General features: G+C 68.1%; 4 protein-coding genes and 1 long non-coding RNA gene across 8 annotated transcripts in view; 3 read left to right on the top strand and 2 right to left on the bottom strand.

Annotated features, from left to right (window-relative positions):
* Positions 1-228: 228 nt before the first annotated feature.
* MESP1 (mesoderm posterior bHLH transcription factor 1) lies at positions 229-1,761 on the top strand. The gene is made up of 2 exons (XM_080551614.1): positions 229-1,135; positions 1,566-1,761. The coding sequence occupies exons 1-2, from the start codon at positions 230-232 to the stop codon at positions 1,626-1,628; spliced, it is 969 nt and encodes a 322-aa protein (XP_080407740.1). The 5' UTR covers position 229; the 3' UTR covers positions 1,629-1,761.
* A 578-nt stretch (positions 1,762-2,339) lies between these two features.
* On the top strand, positions 2,340-5,318 carry LOC308176197 (gonadotropin-releasing hormone II receptor-like). The gene is made up of 4 exons (XM_080551602.1): positions 2,340-3,004; positions 3,405-3,958; positions 4,249-4,453; positions 4,623-5,318. Exons 1-4 carry the CDS (start codon positions 2,971-2,973, stop codon positions 5,057-5,059), a joined length of 1,230 nt encoding a protein of 409 aa, XP_080407728.1. The 5' UTR covers positions 2,340-2,970; the 3' UTR covers positions 5,060-5,318.
* A 1,180-nt stretch (positions 5,319-6,498) lies between these two features.
* On the bottom strand, positions 6,499-9,273 carry TMED3 (transmembrane p24 trafficking protein 3). The gene is made up of 4 exons (XM_080551615.1): positions 9,246-9,273; positions 9,046-9,213; positions 8,294-8,542; positions 6,499-7,835 (listed from the first exon to the last, which is right to left on the bottom strand). Exons 2-4 carry the CDS (start codon positions 9,184-9,186, stop codon positions 7,599-7,601), a joined length of 627 nt encoding a protein of 208 aa, XP_080407741.1. The 5' UTR covers positions 9,187-9,213; positions 9,246-9,273; the 3' UTR covers positions 6,499-7,598.
* A 244-nt stretch (positions 9,274-9,517) lies between these two features.
* Positions 9,518-14,729, bottom strand: ANKRD34C (ankyrin repeat domain 34C). Of its 3 annotated transcripts, none has more exons than XM_080551590.1 (2): positions 14,327-14,729; positions 9,518-12,561 (listed from the first exon to the last, which is right to left on the bottom strand). In XM_080551590.1, the coding sequence occupies exon 2, from the start codon at positions 12,514-12,516 to the stop codon at positions 10,936-10,938; it is 1,581 nt and encodes a 526-aa protein (XP_080407716.1). In that variant the 5' UTR covers positions 12,517-12,561; positions 14,327-14,729; the 3' UTR covers positions 9,518-10,935. The 3 variants fall into 3 exon arrangements, with proteins under 3 accessions (XP_080407716.1, XP_080407714.1, XP_080407715.1); XM_080551588.1 differs by having other exon boundaries at positions 14,432-14,573; XM_080551589.1 differs by lacking the exon at positions 14,327-14,729 and adding an exon at positions 13,596-13,728.
* LOC308176208 overlaps positions 13,808-15,837 on the top strand; it is a 47,299-nt gene continuing 45,269 nt past the window's right edge. For both annotated transcript variants that reach the window (XR_013938142.1, XR_013938143.1), the window contains exons 1-2: positions 13,808-14,374; positions 15,394-15,603. This is a non-coding gene — a long non-coding RNA (uncharacterized lncRNA). The remainder of the gene's footprint in view (positions 14,375-15,393; positions 15,604-15,837) is intronic.

Raw genomic sequence — 15,837 nt, 5'->3', positions numbered from 1 at the left:
CGGTGCTGGGGTGAGGGATGTCAGGGGGGTGGGCGGCACAGAGCAGCCTCACACCGCTGGGGTAAAATTCGTCACCCCTGTGTTCAAAGGCTGGCTACGCTTGCCCCCCCCCCCCCCCCCCCCCGGCCTTTGAAGTGCTGCCGACGCCGGCCATGGAGGTGCCACTTCACACCTCCGGCTCGGCATAAAGCCGAGGCACCGGGGGCCGCCGGCACACGGCCCCGCAGCCATGGCCCGCCCCGCAGCCCCTGGCCTCCTGGTGCCCACCGCGGCCTCTCTGCAGCACTGGGGCCGCTCGGCAGCCCCGGAGCCCGAGGGCTACAGCAGCAGCTCGCCCGCACCCTCGCCCGACTCCTGCGGCCTCTCGCCTCCTGCCGCCGCCCGGGGACTTCGCCGCGGCCCCGCTGCCACCCGCCCGCGGGGCGGCCCCGTGGGCAGGAAGGGTGCCGGGGGTCCCGGGGGCCCACGGCAGAGCGCCAGCGAGCGGGAGAAGCTGCGGATGAGGCGGCTGGCGCAGGCGCTGCACCGGCTGCGGCACTACCTGCCGCCCGCGCTGGCGCCCGCCGGGCAGAGCCTCACCAAGATCGAGACCCTGCGCCTCGCCATCCGCTACATCGCCCACCTCTCGGCCCTGCTGGGGCTCAGCGAGGAGGCGCTGGCCCGGCGGCGGGGGGCGGCCCCCCGGCACTGCCCCCTCTGCCCCCAGGGCCTGGGCTGCTGCCAGCCCCCGCGCCCTCGGCCGCCCCCCCCGGCACCGGCCCCGCAGGACGCTTTGCCCCCCGGCACGGGGGTCTGGGGGTCACCCCCCGTGATGGAGACCCCCCTGGCGCTGCAGGAGGCTCCCGACATGGGGACGGGGGCCTGGGGGCCACCCTCCTATGGCCCGGCATTGGAGACCCCCCCGGCGCTGCACGGGGTTCCTGACATGGGGATGGGGGCCTGGCCGTCACCCCCCTACAGCCCCCCTGTGTGGACCCCACCGGAGCTGCACGGGGCTCTCGTCTCCGGCGTGTCCTCCTGGCTGTCCCTTCCTCACTGCGCAGGGGCAGGGACCCCGCCGGACCCCCCCAGCGACCCCATCCTGGACGCAGGGCTGATGCTGCCGGAGGTCGCGGATGCAGGGACAGTCACCCAGGTACGTGCCCGGTCGCGGGGCTGGGGTAAGCCCGGATGGCCCCTGGCAGGGGGCTGGCACGGGACAGGGCACAGCCTCTCTGCTGGGCTTGGAGCACCCCTGAGGCAGTGTGGGACTGGTGTTGGGGTCGCAGCAGCATGGTCTGGGATTGGGAACGGAGACCTCATCCCCTTTCCCTTGCAGTGGGTGCATGTGGGGTGCTCGGTGCCTTCCCCTGTTCCTGTCCTCCCCAGTGCCACCCTCCTTTGTGTCTGTCGGACTCCCACCAGCTGCCAGAGACCTGAGGCCAGGCTCCTGCAGGTCCCCGAGCGGGTGCCCTCCTGGCGGGTGGGCTCTGCCAGCCCCTATCCCTGCTGCCCTGACATCCCAGCCCTGCCCTGCAGCCCTGCCCTGGCTGGTCACCATCTCACCCACACTCTCTCCCCCGCAGGACCTCTCCACAGATCTCGTCTCTCTCCTGGAGGCTCTGCTGCCGCCGCAGCCCCAGGACTGACCGGGGCAAACCCCAGCTCCTCGGAGCCGGAGCCACGCAGCGCCCGGACGCCTGTGACTTGGAGGGCTCAGGGGACGCGTGCCCCCCCTCGGACAGCTGGGAGGTGGGGAGGACGAGGTGCCTCATGAGCCTGGATCCATGCTGGCTGTGCCAGGCTGGCTGTGACTGTACATAAATAAACCCTTTTGCCCACCCTGTGTGTCGCCATGAGGCCATTCCTGCAGCAGCTGCTGGGCAAGGGATGGGGTGCGATGTGCCTGGGCCACTGTGCTGAGTTTGGGGCCAGGAGAGAAGGGCTGACGTGGTGAAACTGCTGCTCCGCGCTGGGGCAAGCCTCGGGGCATGGGCAGGACCTCTGAGCACCGCCATGGGGCCGGGGGACCACGACACGCAGCTGCGGGCAGCATCTGGGAAAGCAATTGCTGGGAGGCATCAGGAGAGACACCTCCTGCTGCACGCGTGGTGGCACCAGCACCCCCGGATCCGGCCCCGGGGCTCAGTGAGGGCTGAGCATCGCTCACCCCCCGCGCCTGGAGCTTGTGGGGCCCCCACACCGCAGGGTTAGATGTGGGTGCCTGGGGGCAGGAGCAAGGAAAGGGCTGGGGTGCTGCGGGGGGGGGGGGGCTGCACACCATTGGGCAGGAGACCCCATGGGTGGGGGGCCCCCACGGCCATGGGTGGGCGCAGGGGGGTCCGGGGGGTGCAGGGGGCTTGGCCCCCTCCCAGCCCTGGCGGGACGCGGGCTCAGGGGTGTCTGGAGCAGGCGTTGGGGCCCTGCCCGGGACTGGCAGGCAGATGCTAACGCGCTCCGGGGTCTGTGGGGCAGGGGGTCTGCAGGGATAATGAGCCCCACTTATCTGTGAAATGACTTGCTAATAACCCTAATTCCCTCTGCCGGGGGCACAAAGCCTTTGAGATGCAAAATGGCCACGTTCCCCTCCCCCAGGCTGCAGCCCCCGGGGGGGCTTTGTGGCCACAGGGACACGCTCTGGCCGTGGGGACAGACAGCCACGTCTGTGCACGTGCATCTCCGTGAGTGTGCGCTTGAGCCCCTGTGTGTGTGTGTGTGTGCATGAAGGCTGCGCACGCCCGTGCCTGTGTGGGTGGCTCAGGGTGAAGGACCGAGACGTCCCACCTGGGCTGGCTACGTCAAGGAGCAACCCGAGCTGCCAAGGGCGTCCCGCCGACCGGCTGCGTGGGGCAGGAGCGGAGGTGGCTGTGGGTGCTGGAGCGCCGCGGTGCCTGCCCTGCGCCCTTCTCTCCGCCGGCTGCGGCTGAGCCGAGCGCCCATGCGGGAGCCCGTGGAGCAGGGAGCCGGCGGCGTGTGAGCAGCAGCCCCGACATGGCCGGGCAGGGGCCGGGCGCTGCGGCTGCAGGTGAGGGGCGGGGGGAGCGGGGTGCTGCACCCGGGGGGTCCTGCGCTGGGCTGCCTGCGCCGGGAGGTCTCCATCTGCGGGCAGGACCGCGAGGGATGCTGCGGGGTGGGGAGGCATGGGGTGGCAGGAGTGCCTTGGGGTGGGCAGGGGACTGGGGCCAGCTGAGAGTGCCTCCTCCTGCCCTGCCTGCTGATGCCGGGGGTCCCAGATGTCTACAGGGTGCGGGGGGGTCTCTGGAGGCTTCCCAGAGTCCCCAGCCGCAGGGAGCAGCTGAAGACAGGAGTGCCCTGAGCTGGGCTGGGGGTCCTGGAGGGGACGGGGCCCTCCTGCGCTGAGAGCAACCTGCCTCCTCCGGGAGCCCCCACCCCAGGCCCCGCCGCCTGTCTGCCTGTCGTGGCAGGAGGGGACCGGCCAGACGCAGGCCCCGCGGTGGGGAACGGCAGCGCGGAGCCCCCCGGCAGCCCGACCCTCCCGGAGCAGGGCTGCGCCTGGAGCCTCCGCCCCGAGGGCGGCGAGGAGCCCCTGCGGCTGCCCACCTTCTCCCCGGCTGCCCAGGCCCGCGTGGCCGTCACCTTCGCCCTCTTCGCCCTCTCCGCTGGCTGCAACCTGGCGGTGCTGCGGGCGGCGGGGGGCCGGCGGGGTGCGCGGCGCTCCCACATCCGCCTGCTGCTGCGGCACCTGGCCGCGGCCGACCTGCTGGTGACAGTGGCGGTGATGCCGCTGGACGCCGTCTGGAACATCACGCTGCAGTGGCGGGCGGGCGACCTGGCCTGCCGCCTCCTCATGTACCTCCGGCTGCTGGCCATGTACGCCTCCGCCTTCGTCACCGTCGTCATCAGCCTGGACCGGCAGGCGGCCATCCTGCACCCGCTGGCCATCGCCCGCGCGCGCAGGAGGAACCGCGCCATGCTCCGCGCCGCCTGGCTGCTCAGCGCCGCGCTCTCCCTGCCACAGGTGCCCGCCACGGAGCTCTGCTCCGGTCCCATGCACCCCCCGCTCCTGGGGCTCCCGGGGGGGTCCCAGGGGCCGTGCCAGGGTGGCGATGCCGTGAGCCCCTGGCACGGCAGATGGGAAGGGCCAGAGGGGTGCGGGCACAGCTCCCACTCGCACGGGCAGGATCTGACCCTGCCGCTCTGGTGCTCTGCAGCCAGAATCGCCGCGCGCTGCCTCGGGGAGGTGCAGGGTCTCTGTGCCCTCTGCAGCCCACGGGGGCTGGCACCATCCCGCCTCTGCTCTGCCTCCAGCTCTTCCTCTTCCACACCGTCACCCTCCAGCCCCCGCACAACTTCACCCAGTGCACCACGCGGGGCAGCTTCCCCCAGCGCTGGCACGAGACCCTCTACAACATGCTCAGCTTCACCTGCCTCTTCCTGCTGCCGCTGCTCATCATGGTCTGCTGCTACGCTCGCATCCTCCTGGAGATCTCCCGGCGCATGGGCTCTGGCCTCTGTGAGTGGGGGCTGGCAGGGCCCTGCCTGGGGGAGCAGCGAGCAGCATCCCAGGGGTGAAGCCCAGGCCAGGGCTGTGTGGGGCCCTCCAGGCCCCGCTCAGTGTGCAGGTCCCTGGCCCTGGCCAGGAGGCTGAGCCCCCCGCTCAGGGGTCCCCTGCTGCGTTTCAGTCTCCTCCAGGGACGTGCCGTTGCGGTGCTCCGGGAACAACATCCCACGGGCACGGCTGCGCATGCTGAAGATGAGCCTGGTCATCGTCTCTTCCTTCATCCTCTGCTGGACCCCCTACTACCTGCTGGGGCTGTGGTACTGGTTCTGCCCGCGGGCCATGCAGAAGAGGGTCTCGCCGTCCCTTACCCACATCCTCTTCATCTTCGGCCTCTTCAACGCCTGCCTGGACCCCATCACCTACGGGCTCTTCACCATCCCCTTCCGGAGGGGCTGCGGCTGCCCCTGTGGGCACGGCCCTGAGCCCGAGCCGCCCTCCCCGGCCACGGGCTCCTTCCACTGCTCGGCCTCGTCCCTGCGGGCCAGGCGGGGTGCTGGGGGTGCGGGGGGGCCGGGGCTGCCCGCTGGGGCTGGCTCCTGCCAAAGCAGCACCCTGTGAGCCGGGGCTGGCCCGACGTGGCACAGATCCCCAGGGGGCTCTGGACAGGGGACCCGTGATGGCACAACAGCGAGCACAAGTGATGGGGGCTCTGCGGCGCTGCTCCCGTGCCACAAAGCACCTCTGCAAGCAGTGGGGCAGAGCTGGTCCTGTGGTCGGGTGGGCACGAGTGCCCCCGGGTCTCCTCTTCCCTCTCTGTGCCCGTTAAGCCTTGTGCTGGGGCAGGACGCAGCAATAAAGCACCCCGTGGCCAACTCCTGTGCTGCCTGCATCCATCCCCAGCTTGGGCTGTGCTGGGGCTGCCGGCTCACGGGGCTGGGGCTGGGCTGTGCAGGGACCCCCGCTGCTGTCCCCGAGGGCACCCGGCCTGGAGCTGCTCCTGTCCCCACAGCGGGGACTCCCTGGGGACACCCCTGCTGCAGGGGGGCAGCTTCAGGGATGTCCGCGGGTGGGACGGGGCTGGTGCTGCTCCCCCTGCAGCAGCTGCTGGGGGCTGCTCGCCCCAGGCACAGCCCCAGCCTTGTGCCCGCTGCTGGGAACGGGAGCTGGGCTCCTGCCCAAGGTCGTTGCGAGGCACGGGAGCCCAGCAGCTCCCGGCTCTGCGGCGGCTGCTCCAAGGCCAGCACGGCCGCCGGGGCCACGGATGCCTGGAGGTGTGGCTGTGCCGCCCTGCTCCTGTGGGGTGGGGGCTGCAGCTACAGCCCCCGGTGCGAGCTGTGCCTGGGGCCTCTGCGAGGGTGGGGGGCTGCTGGCAGGTCCCCCGGGGTCTGGCACCCGGACCTGTGCTGGGAGCACATTTGCCAGTTCCTGGAGCCATTGCTGGGCCTGCCTGTGCTTGGCATGGGCTGCAAGCAGGCAGCAGGGGCCGGGGAAGGCTTTGGCCCTGCCAAAACCGAACCCCTTGTACAGAGGTCTGCCATGGGCCAGCAGGGAGCCTGGCACCGCTCCAGCAGGTGCTGAGCCTGTCTCTGCTCCATCGATGGGTGGGATGGGCCCAGTGAGCCATGGGCACCCTTCCCCGAGCCCTAGGCTTCTGCTGCAGGGCTGGACGCAGCCTCAGAGTGGGCTGGGCTCTGGGGGGCACCGGGAGAGCCCCGCACTCGCTGCAGGGAGCTGGGAGGGAGCCGGGGGCAGAGCTGCAGCCCCCACATCTCCACAGCCTGGTGCTGGTGAGGGCTCAAGGACAGCACATAACCCCATGCCCACACCACGGCACAGCCCGGCATGGCACGGCCCCGCAGGGCAGCGCTGCCACGTACAGGGCCAGGGGCACACCGGGCCACCAGGAGGGGCAGGGGCCGTGTGCAGGTGCTGATGGCATTGGGGGAGCTCTGGGGGCGAGCCCGGTGAGGCAGGAGCTGGCAGCACCCGCTGCAGGCAGCGACGGTGGCCCTGAGTACCAGGACATGGGAGCGGTGCCCAGAAACAGCAGCAGGAAGCACAGTCGCATGGTTTATTATGAAGTGGCAAAGGGGAACGACAGTGGTGCTGACCTCCCATGGGTCTGGCAGGAGCTGCTGGAGGGGTTGGGGACGGCTGGGTGCTGCAGCCGTTGCTGCAGGGGGCTCTGTCCCGAGGGACTGCAGGGAGCGGGGCTCCTGGGGGCTTCCTTGGCTGGGACAAAGCAGAGCTGTGCCCGCCCCTGCTGCCTCACACGGTGCAATGAACCCACCCAACTTGCCCCCCGAGAGCCTCTGCTGAGGTGGCTGGGACTCAGGGAAGGGGTCTGGGTCTCAGCACAAGTCCCTGGCATGGACTCATGTAAGGATGAAAATGTTTTCTGTGGCGCACACCGCCCGCGCTTGTGGCAGGAAAGGGCCTGGGAAATGCTGCATCATGAGAAGTGTGAAAGCACATGAAATAACCAAGCAAAAAGCCCCTGCTGAAACCTCACCTCCGTGTTTTGAGCCAGCCAGGGCCTCCTGGGACCCTGCTCCCAGCCTCGGCCGGTGCTGCAGCATGCTCCAGGGGAACAGGGAACAACCTGCCCGCTGCGGACACAGAGGGGAGCTGTGCGCACACAGCCGCTCCGCCTGCCTCGCACGGCCAGGGACGCATGGATGCTGCAGCCCCCAGGGCAGCACGGCAGGCTGCGGGAGCACCCAGGAGGGGGGCGCCGGGGGCTCTGCTGGGGGCACAGCCCCCTGCCCTGCGCTCTGCTGGGTGCCCGTGGCCTTGTGACTGCACCCTGCAGTCGCACCTGGCACGGACACGGGAGCAGAGCGTTGGTGCTGAGCCCCCGCGAGCCCAAACCCCTGGGAGAGCCGGGGAGCGGGGCAGGGCACGGAGGGGCAGCAGGCGGGGGGGGTGGCAGCAAAGCGGGAGGTGCTGCTGGTGGGGTTCGTGTGGGGGGGCTGGTGCTCGGGTGACCGTCCTCCATCCGGCTCAGCAGTCACGCCACCCTCTGCTCCGTCCCCAGCCATGTCCCCACGGCAGCACCCTGCGAAAAGCAGAGGTCGAGTGTGACCCAGGGGAACGCTGTCTGCCCGCTCCCTCCTGCCTCCCCTCCTGCAGTTTGGGCGTGGGCACAGCTTCGGCATTAGGTGCCAGCTCCGCCGCTGCCTGGTCTCTTCTCGGTGAAGAAGCTTTTGAGCAGCATCACTTGCCCAATGCTGACCACAAAGAGGATGATGGTTTCCCCCACCGACCAGTACGAGACCCGGCCGTTGAGGTCTTCGGCTCTGCTCCGGTCCTGCGCTTCCCGCAGCCGGTAGTGGGTCTGGGAGTCTATCACCGCGTTCAGAGCCTCGTGGATGGTGACGCAGGCAGACTCCATCTGGGGGGACAAGCACACGCTGTTGCTCGCGGGGCCCCACACAGCCCAGCCCGAGGACCGTGCTCAGGCAGCGGGGACAGGCAGCGGTTCCCTGCGCGGCTGGGTCTCTGCCAGCCCCTGCCCGAGCGCAGTGGTGCTCGAGGCAGAGCAGCCTCCAGCAGCAGGGGGCCTGCTTGGAGCTGCAGGGCACAACAGAGAGCCCTGCCCAGGTGTCTGGGCTCAGGGAAGGGCTCTCGGTCCCAGCCTGCTCAGCTGGCACGGCGGCTGTGCTCGTGCCAGCAGGAGGAGGACGTGGCTGGCACGCCGCAGGGGCGGTTGGCCGGCGGTTGGCACTTCTGCATTTGGCGAAGGGGAAGGGGGCGAGCCTGGTCCTGCGGGGCTGTGCCGTTTGGCCGCCAGCAGGAGTTGCAGCAGCACCGTCCTCCTGCCGCGGGAAGCGGCCACGTTGCGCAACGCACCTGTGTCAAGGCGGTGACGCGGCTGCTCATGTCGGGCAGGATGGGCGGCTCGTCGCCCACCTGCAGGTTGAAGTAGACGGTCTTGTGGGAGAAGGTGGAGAACTCGTTGCTGAAGCAGAAGGTGTAGATGCCCTTGACTTCGGTGTGGTGCGGGAAACTGTCATACTGCTTCTTGGTCTCCCTGTAGATCGTCCTGCCATTGGGGTCCTCCACGTAGCAGTCTACATCGTAGTGCCCTCCGGTGATCACCTGCGCAAGGAGATGCTGGTGGCACCTGCCGAGCCTCCGGAGGATCCCTGCGCCCCGCACGGAGCGGCGCTGTCCTGCCACGTGCCCATAGCACGGCCATGCTCTCAGCAGCACGGGCACCGTGCCCATGGCTGCCCACCGCAGGCAGGGGGCCCAGGCCTGGGGAGGTTCTGCCCCATGGTGCCCAGGGCTCAGGTGGGGCACTCGGGCAGGGGGACAGCCCCTGCCGCTGCTCTGGGGGCTGCTGCAGCCCCCGCGGGTCCATCCTGGCTCTGCCAAACAGCTCCAGGGCGGGCAGTGCTGGGCAGGGCTCGGGGCAGGGAATGGCCCCCAGAGCAGCGCAGGGGGAGCGGGGAGTGCACGGGAGAGGTGCGGGGGCAGCCCTGGCTGGGGCTCGGCGGGATGCGGGCAGGGGCATGGGCAGGGACGGGGGGAGACGGGAAGGGACATGGCAAGGGGCAGGGTCCCGGGGCAGGGTCCCGGGGCAGGGTCCCGGGCAGTACCTGGTAGTCCAGCGTGAACTTGAGGCCCCGCTCCATCTCCTGGTGGAAGCACTGCTTGTCGCTGTCGGGCAGCTCGAAGGTGAGCTCGGTGCCGCCCGCCCGCAGCGCGCCCAGCAGCAGGGCCAGCGCCCAGCCCCGCATCCTGCCCGCTCCGCACCGCGCCGCTCCCGGCCCCGCTCGGCCCCGCTCCGCACCGCTCCGGCCCCGCTCCCGGCCCCGCTCGGCCCCGCTCCGCCCGCGGGCCGCCCAGCCCTGACGTGGCAGCGGCCCCGGCCCGCTCCCGGCCCCGCCGCTCTTCCGGGCGGGAGGCGGCGGCTCCGCGGGGCTGGGGGGGCCCGGGGGGGGGCCCGGGGGGAGAGAAGGGGAAGGGCGAGGAGAGGCCGCGGGGCGCGGTACGGACACCCCGAGCCCGCAGGCGGCTGGACAAAGGCACGGCAGGGGTGCGGGGCGGCCCGCGGGGAAGCGCCCGGCACGCGCCCGGCACCAGCGCTCAGGGCGCTCGTAACGGGCGAGCTGCGGTTTGCAGGCACCCTGGTTTTCTCAGACCGCTGGCAGATGACATTAAATACGACTTGAAGAACACCCAAACACACCACGAAATATCAGGACATTTAGAAACGAGAGCTATGGGATTTAAAATTCCACAGCCTTAAATATGAGACAAACTTCATTGATAGAGGTAAAATACACCTGAAATTCAATCTATAAGACGTTTGACAGACGGGAAGTGTAAACTTTAAGGCTGTAAAAATGTAAGCCCACCTTTGCTCTAAATAGCATATTTAAATCTAAAATGCACTTTCAGGGAACATTCTTGTGCAGATAAAACCAGAACACGACGCTGCTGTGTGCAGGACCCGTGCAAAGTTTTGCAACAGCCGGAGAAAGACCACTAATGCCCTGGGTAAGGAACCAGCTCATCGCGGGCGGGTTCGGGACGGCCGAGGGGTGGAGGTGGCGACACAATCGTGCCCCAGCCGTGTCCCTGCGCCCGCTTCGCCCCAAAGGACCGTGGTGGCAGCGGGGTCAGCAGGAGGGAAGCGTCCTGGCTGCGGCTGCCTGCGGCTGGCACGAAGCCCCGGTGCTCGCCACGTGCCATCCTCGGCACCCTCGCTCCCCTGGGGGAAGCTTCCCGCAGGGACAAGCTGGGACGTCAGTGCTTGGAGTTGCTCAGTGTGGTGGGAACTGCCCCTGCGCCTTGGTGGCTCTCGAGACGCTGAGGCAAATCCGTCCTGGTGGCAGGCCCGCTGAAGACACTGGGTTGCACCAGCAAGAGATTTAGCTCAGCCTCTGGCGTTTCAAAGTGCTTGGAAATCTCTGAGGCAGGAATCCTCTCCCTTCTCCAGCACAGTGAGGGTATAAATACATTCAATTGCTAAGGAGGGTTATTTCTGCTCTTCCAACCTCTTGCAGCAGTAAGCTCCTTCCTGGTAGGCACTTCACAAATCCACCAGCCCCCGGCTCCCTGGCGTGGGGCTCCCAGACCGGTTTCTGTATTAGAATGAGTGGGATGGAAGAAAAACGGATCGTAAATAATTAGGAATAAATAAACTGCAGCCAGGAGCCTTTGTGTGAAGCCTGACTCTGTATCTGAGATGTTCTGGGATCGGATTTCTCAGATAGTTACTCTTGGGGGAAAGTCCAGAAATGAGTTATCAGTACATGACAGATGCATGGGCTCGATTCCTTACCGCCTGCGACTCCTGGCTCTCCCCAGCTCTGGGAAGCAGCACGAGACCCTCCTCGCTCAGCCCCTGGGCACGGGGCTGAACACCCAGGGCTGCCAGCACTTGCCCGGAGCCAGCGACCGCTCTGTTCAGGAACCATCATTTATGTTTCTACAGAGAGCACGTATTTGGTAAATCTTCTGGGAAATCGACTGTGACTCGGCTACTGGGCCACTATTTCCTCAAAATCAGAGAGCTGCCTCATCTGCTCCACCTGCATGGAGTGTCTCCGGAGAAGCTTCTTTTTGGTTCTCAAGTCACCCCGCTTGGGTGAGCTGGGAGCGATGGGCACCAGGGACTTCAAGCCAGCAGCAAGCAGGGAGGAAGATTTGTTGCTGGAGCCAATGTCAGGGATGGGGGGGTTGGGGTTCACATTCAGAGGGGGCAGGTACCCCGGCCGGGTATGAGAGATGTGGTCTAGCAGCAGGGTCCCGGACCCTCGCCGCTCCAGGAGGTTGGGCGGCCGGCGCCGGACAGCCCCGGGCGACGTGCTGGCGAGGCTGTCCAGGGCCTCCCGCGAGCCGTTGAGCAGGGCCAGGTGGGACCCGTTCAGCTTCCTCCTCTCCGAGGCCACCTTCCCCACCTCGGCCAGGCCCGTGCCGTCGTCGCAGTCGTGGTGCTCAGCGCCCAGCCTCCGCCAGTGCAGCGCCTCCATCGCCGCCGGGCCCGCGGAGCCGGGGCCGCCGCTCTCCGGCTGCTCGGGCACCGTGCTCCTGCGGGGCAGGCGCTGGGGGCCGGCCGGGCTCTTCTCGTAGGCCGCCTTCCTGGAGACCGGCCCCGAGGCTGACGGCGTCCTCAGAGCCTGCTCGTCCACCAGGGGGAAGAGAGACGGGTCTTTGCTCTTGCTGCTGTTGCTCCGGGTGAGGGGAGCCTTTTTGGAAAAGGAGAGCTCACCGATGCCCATGATGACTTCGTCGTCCGTGCGCACCCGCTGGTCCTCGTGGTGCGCGGAGGCGGCCAGCACCGAGGGCGCGACCAGCCCCCAGGGCTCGGACTGCAGCCGCTTCAGCTGGGGCAGCCGCGTTCTCCTGGCAGCGCCGCTTTTCCACCCCGGGGAGGGCGGCTCGGTGGTGGCCCTGGCAGGGGGGCTGTCCCCGGGCTGGGCCGCGTGCGGCCCAAAGGCACCGTCCTCCTTCTCAGCGGGCGGGGGGGACGGGACGGCTGCCGTCAGGCTGAGGCTGGGGGCTGCCGTGCACGCCTCGGGGGCGGCTCTCTCCTTGAAGTCTAGCGAGGGGGGCACGTTCAGGTACTGCTTGGTGGCCTTGGTGCCGGTGGCTGACTTGTCCATGGTGATGATGATCACCTCCTTCCCCTTCGCTCTGCAGGCGTTCAGGAGGTGCTGCAGCACGGCCTTGTCGTCCGCGTTGATGGCATGGACCAGCGCGGAGGCCCCGGAGTGATCCTCCAGGCTGGGGTCAGCCCCGTTCTCCAGCAGCAGGGACACCACCTCTCCCCCGGCGCCTCGGATGCAGGCGTGCATGAGGGCCGTTTTCCCAGACTTGTCCTGGATGTTGGGGTCGGCTCTGTTGTCCAGCAGGTACTTCACCATCTTGGCCTTGCTAATGCTCTGCTGGTCAACGTGCTTGGTGATGCAGGCCACCATGAGGGCGGTCTCCCCTTTCTCGTTGCTCTCATTGATGTAAGCCCCCCCTTCCAGCAGGAGCCTGGTCAGCCGGAGCCGGCCAAGCCACACCGCCTTCAGGAGGGAGTTCTCCCCCATCTGCAGCACCGTCACCTCGTCCATGGCACCCGCTGCTCACTGGCAGGGAACGGCAGCGTCAGCCGGCAGCTGGGAAAGCAACCGGAATGGAGAGGTGAGGCTGGCGCCTCTGCCCCGGTCCTCACCCCGTCCCCGCCTCCCTCCCCGGGGTGCCGCGCTCCCAGCGCTGCTCTGCCTCCCGTGGGTGCCCCCCCCCCCCATGCATTTTCCCAGATCAAAAGAGATTTAGGTTAGATATGAGAAAGGAATTTTGTCCCACAAGGGCGCTGAGGCACTGGCACAGGCTGCCCAGAGGAGCTGTGGGTACCCCATCCCTGGAGGTGTTCGGGGCCAGGCTGGATGGGGCTTTGGGCAGCCTGGGCTGGGGGGAGGTGTCCCTGCCCATGGCAGGGGGCTGGAACTGGGTGATCTTTAAGGTCCCTTCCAACCCAACCAGTGCTGTGATTCTCTGGCCTTATGCACAGCATCTCCTGCTGCCTGCTGGGGTTGCTGGGGTGCAAGAGGAACTGCAGCAGGAGGAAAAGCCTGTTCTCTTCTGGGACCTCCTGGAGCAAAAGAGCAGCTTTGTGGCAGCTGGGAGATGCGTTGGCCCAGCCTTCTCACACCCCTACAACGCTTTTACTTTATGACATCGGTCCACTCTCAGTAATCTAATTTTAGGATGTATTTTATTTTTCCAAGAAGCCCCATCAGGCACAGGGTCTCTGGCCTCACTCTGCTTTAGGCATGTGCCCTCAGTGCCCCAATCAGCCTCAATTGCCCTGACCAGCCTCACCTGGGACCCCACCCACTCTGCCCAGGCTGGGAGCTCTATTTAAATGCAGGCCCAGAGGCCTGGACCTGGTTTGAGTGTGTGGGTGCCCAAGGCTGCATCTGGCCCTGTCAGACTGGAGTTGTTCATTGGACTTCCCTCGTGGTCTGATTTGTCACCGTGCCTTGGCTGGATGCTCTCTGCGGATGGGACCTGTCACCACCTTGTCCCTGCTGATGCGGTCCCACCACCTGCCTGCGTGATGGTCGCCTGCTGCTTACGGCCGGCCTCCCCTTGCGGAGCAGCTCTGCTCTTGCTGCCCCCTGGCAATACAACTCTCAGCTCATCTTGCCTCACTCTTTTCCAGCTCTACTTCTCCAGTAGCCATGCTGGTGTTTGCCTGGATGCAGCTGATTTCCTTGAGTGCCAGAGAAATCAGAATGGCCCCGATGCTGGTGTGGTTTCTGCCGTGTCTCGGAGGTCCCTCAGGCTGTAAGGCAGAGCCCGCTGGAGCCTGTGAGCATCTCCTGCGGCTTCTTGAGCTGAGGCCGTGATCTTTGCTTCCTCACTGTTGAGGGAAATGCTGTCTGTAACCCTGTGCTGCTTCGTGGTGGTGTGAGCTGCTTGTGCGGGAGAGTACTGTCGGAGAGCAGCTTCCACTCGCGGCAGGACTGGCTCAAGAGGCTCAACGGGCACGGTCTCTTCTGGAAAGTGCTCCCTGACTGCCTGCCACGGGCTGGCTCCAGGAAATCCAGCTGGGCAAGGCTCCCGCGTGCTGCCCCAGTGCCACCGCCCAGGATCCGAGCGCCTCCCGGCCCCGTGCCTGCCTCCTCGAGGAGCAGCACCCGCAGCTCTGAGAGCCGCCGGGCTCCGTGCACGAGGCAGAAGCAGCGGCTCGGAGCTCCGCTGGAAGCGGCAGCGAACGCCCGGCCCCGCGGGCACGCTGGAGGCACGGCGACCCTGCCGCCTGCTCGTCCCCCGCTCCCGCTGCCCCCCCCGGCCGTGCAGCCGGCAGCAGCTTCCAGCCCTCCCGCCGTGCCCCCCCGAGGGGGCAGCGCCAGCCCGCAGCGCCCCGCAGCTCACCGGCTGTCCCCGGAGCCTCCCCAGCGGAGGACGCGCGGCCCCGGCCCGGTAAGTGGCGCCCCCCCCCCGCGCCCCCAGCCCTCCCCGGGTGCCCGCAGCTCTCACCTCCATCCCCCTCGTCCCGGCCGCGGGGCCGCCGGCGGGTCCCGTGCCGGTCCTGCGCCGGGTCGTGGCGGTGCCTCGGCCCCTCCCGCCGTCCCGGGGGCCAGCAGGACGGACCGGGGCTTTGGGGGGGGGTCCTTCCCCTCCCTCCCCTCGCGGCGGGGGCTCCCTCGGCGCCGCGGGCACCGGGCAGAGCCCCCGGGACGGGCCGGCCCCGCCGCCCGGTGCCCCCCGCCCGCTCCGTGCGCCCCGGGCGGCTGCGGCACCGCCGCCGTGCCCGCTGCTCCCGGCCGTGCCCGGCCGCACCGGGGCTGCGCGGGGAGGAGGCGGGGGGCGGCGCGTCCGCCCCCGGCTGGCTGCGGGGAGCGGCGGGGCCGGGGGGGGGGGGAGCGGGCGGGCGTCCTGCCGGCCGCCTCCGCGCGTGGCCGTGTGCGGGGCGCGTGCCCGCGTGCCCCCGGCTGTGCAGCGTGCGAGCTCGGGGCCGGGTGCGGAGCCCCGGAGGTCCGCGTGTGTGTCCGTGTGTGTGTGTGTCCGTGTGCACGCCGGGTGCCCCCGTCCCGGGGGGGCGATGCAGGCAGCGCCGTGAGCGGGTGCCCCGGGGGTCTCCGCGTGCCCCGGGCACGGCTCTGTCCCGCCACGCGTGTGCGCAGGCACGGGGGGGCTGCGTGCGGCTGCCCGTGGCCGCGTGGCTCCGTGTGCGGGGTGCGCGGCTCTGCCCGGTCTGTGCCGTGCCCCGCGTGTGCCACGGTGCCACTGAGGGCAGCCCAGCAGGGAGCGGGCTCCCCGGGGCGGGGGGGGGCTGTGGTGCCCCCATCCCTGGGGGCTGTCGCGAGCAAACTGGGCTGAGCCCGCGGCTGGACCTGCCTGGGGCAGGGTTGGGCTGGGACCCCCGGGCTCCACCTGACAAAAATGTGACCCTGAGCTCTGCGTGTGCACACGGGGGTTGCAGAAGTGCTCTGTTGCAGGGGGAAGCCAGAGGCCATGTGCTGCTTCCTAGGGCAGAGCCTCCCCTTGGTGTCCGGCGAGGAGCTACCACGACCTTCTGCTGTCACAGGGGCAGAAGTCTCCGGCCCTTGGATCTCCCATCCAGGCAGAGAACCGCTTTCCTGCAGCCTCCAGCCCGTCTTGCTCTGCTGCGAAGATTGGTTCTTCAGGAGTAGTCCCAGCAGAAACAGGTAATTGGCTACAAGGTGGGGAAAAATGGTCATAAATGTGTGATAAACACAATGTTGCACACGATTCTATAATTTAGCAGGCTACTGCTGCCTGTAGTGGTACTTATTATAGTATTCTCTCTGAAACTAGATTAACATTAAGGGAAATTCTCTTGTGATTACTAAAATATAATCTAAAATTGTAGCCTTCTTTGGTAAAAGATGATAATAACAATAATAATCAGAGCCAGCAGA

This window comes from Anser brachyrhynchus (assembly GCF_964034855.1).
Source record: "Anser brachyrhynchus genome assembly, chromosome: 11".
Lineage (NCBI taxonomy): Eukaryota > Metazoa > Chordata > Aves > Anseriformes > Anatidae > Anser > Anser brachyrhynchus.
This window is presented reverse-complemented; position numbering and strand designations above follow the sequence as displayed.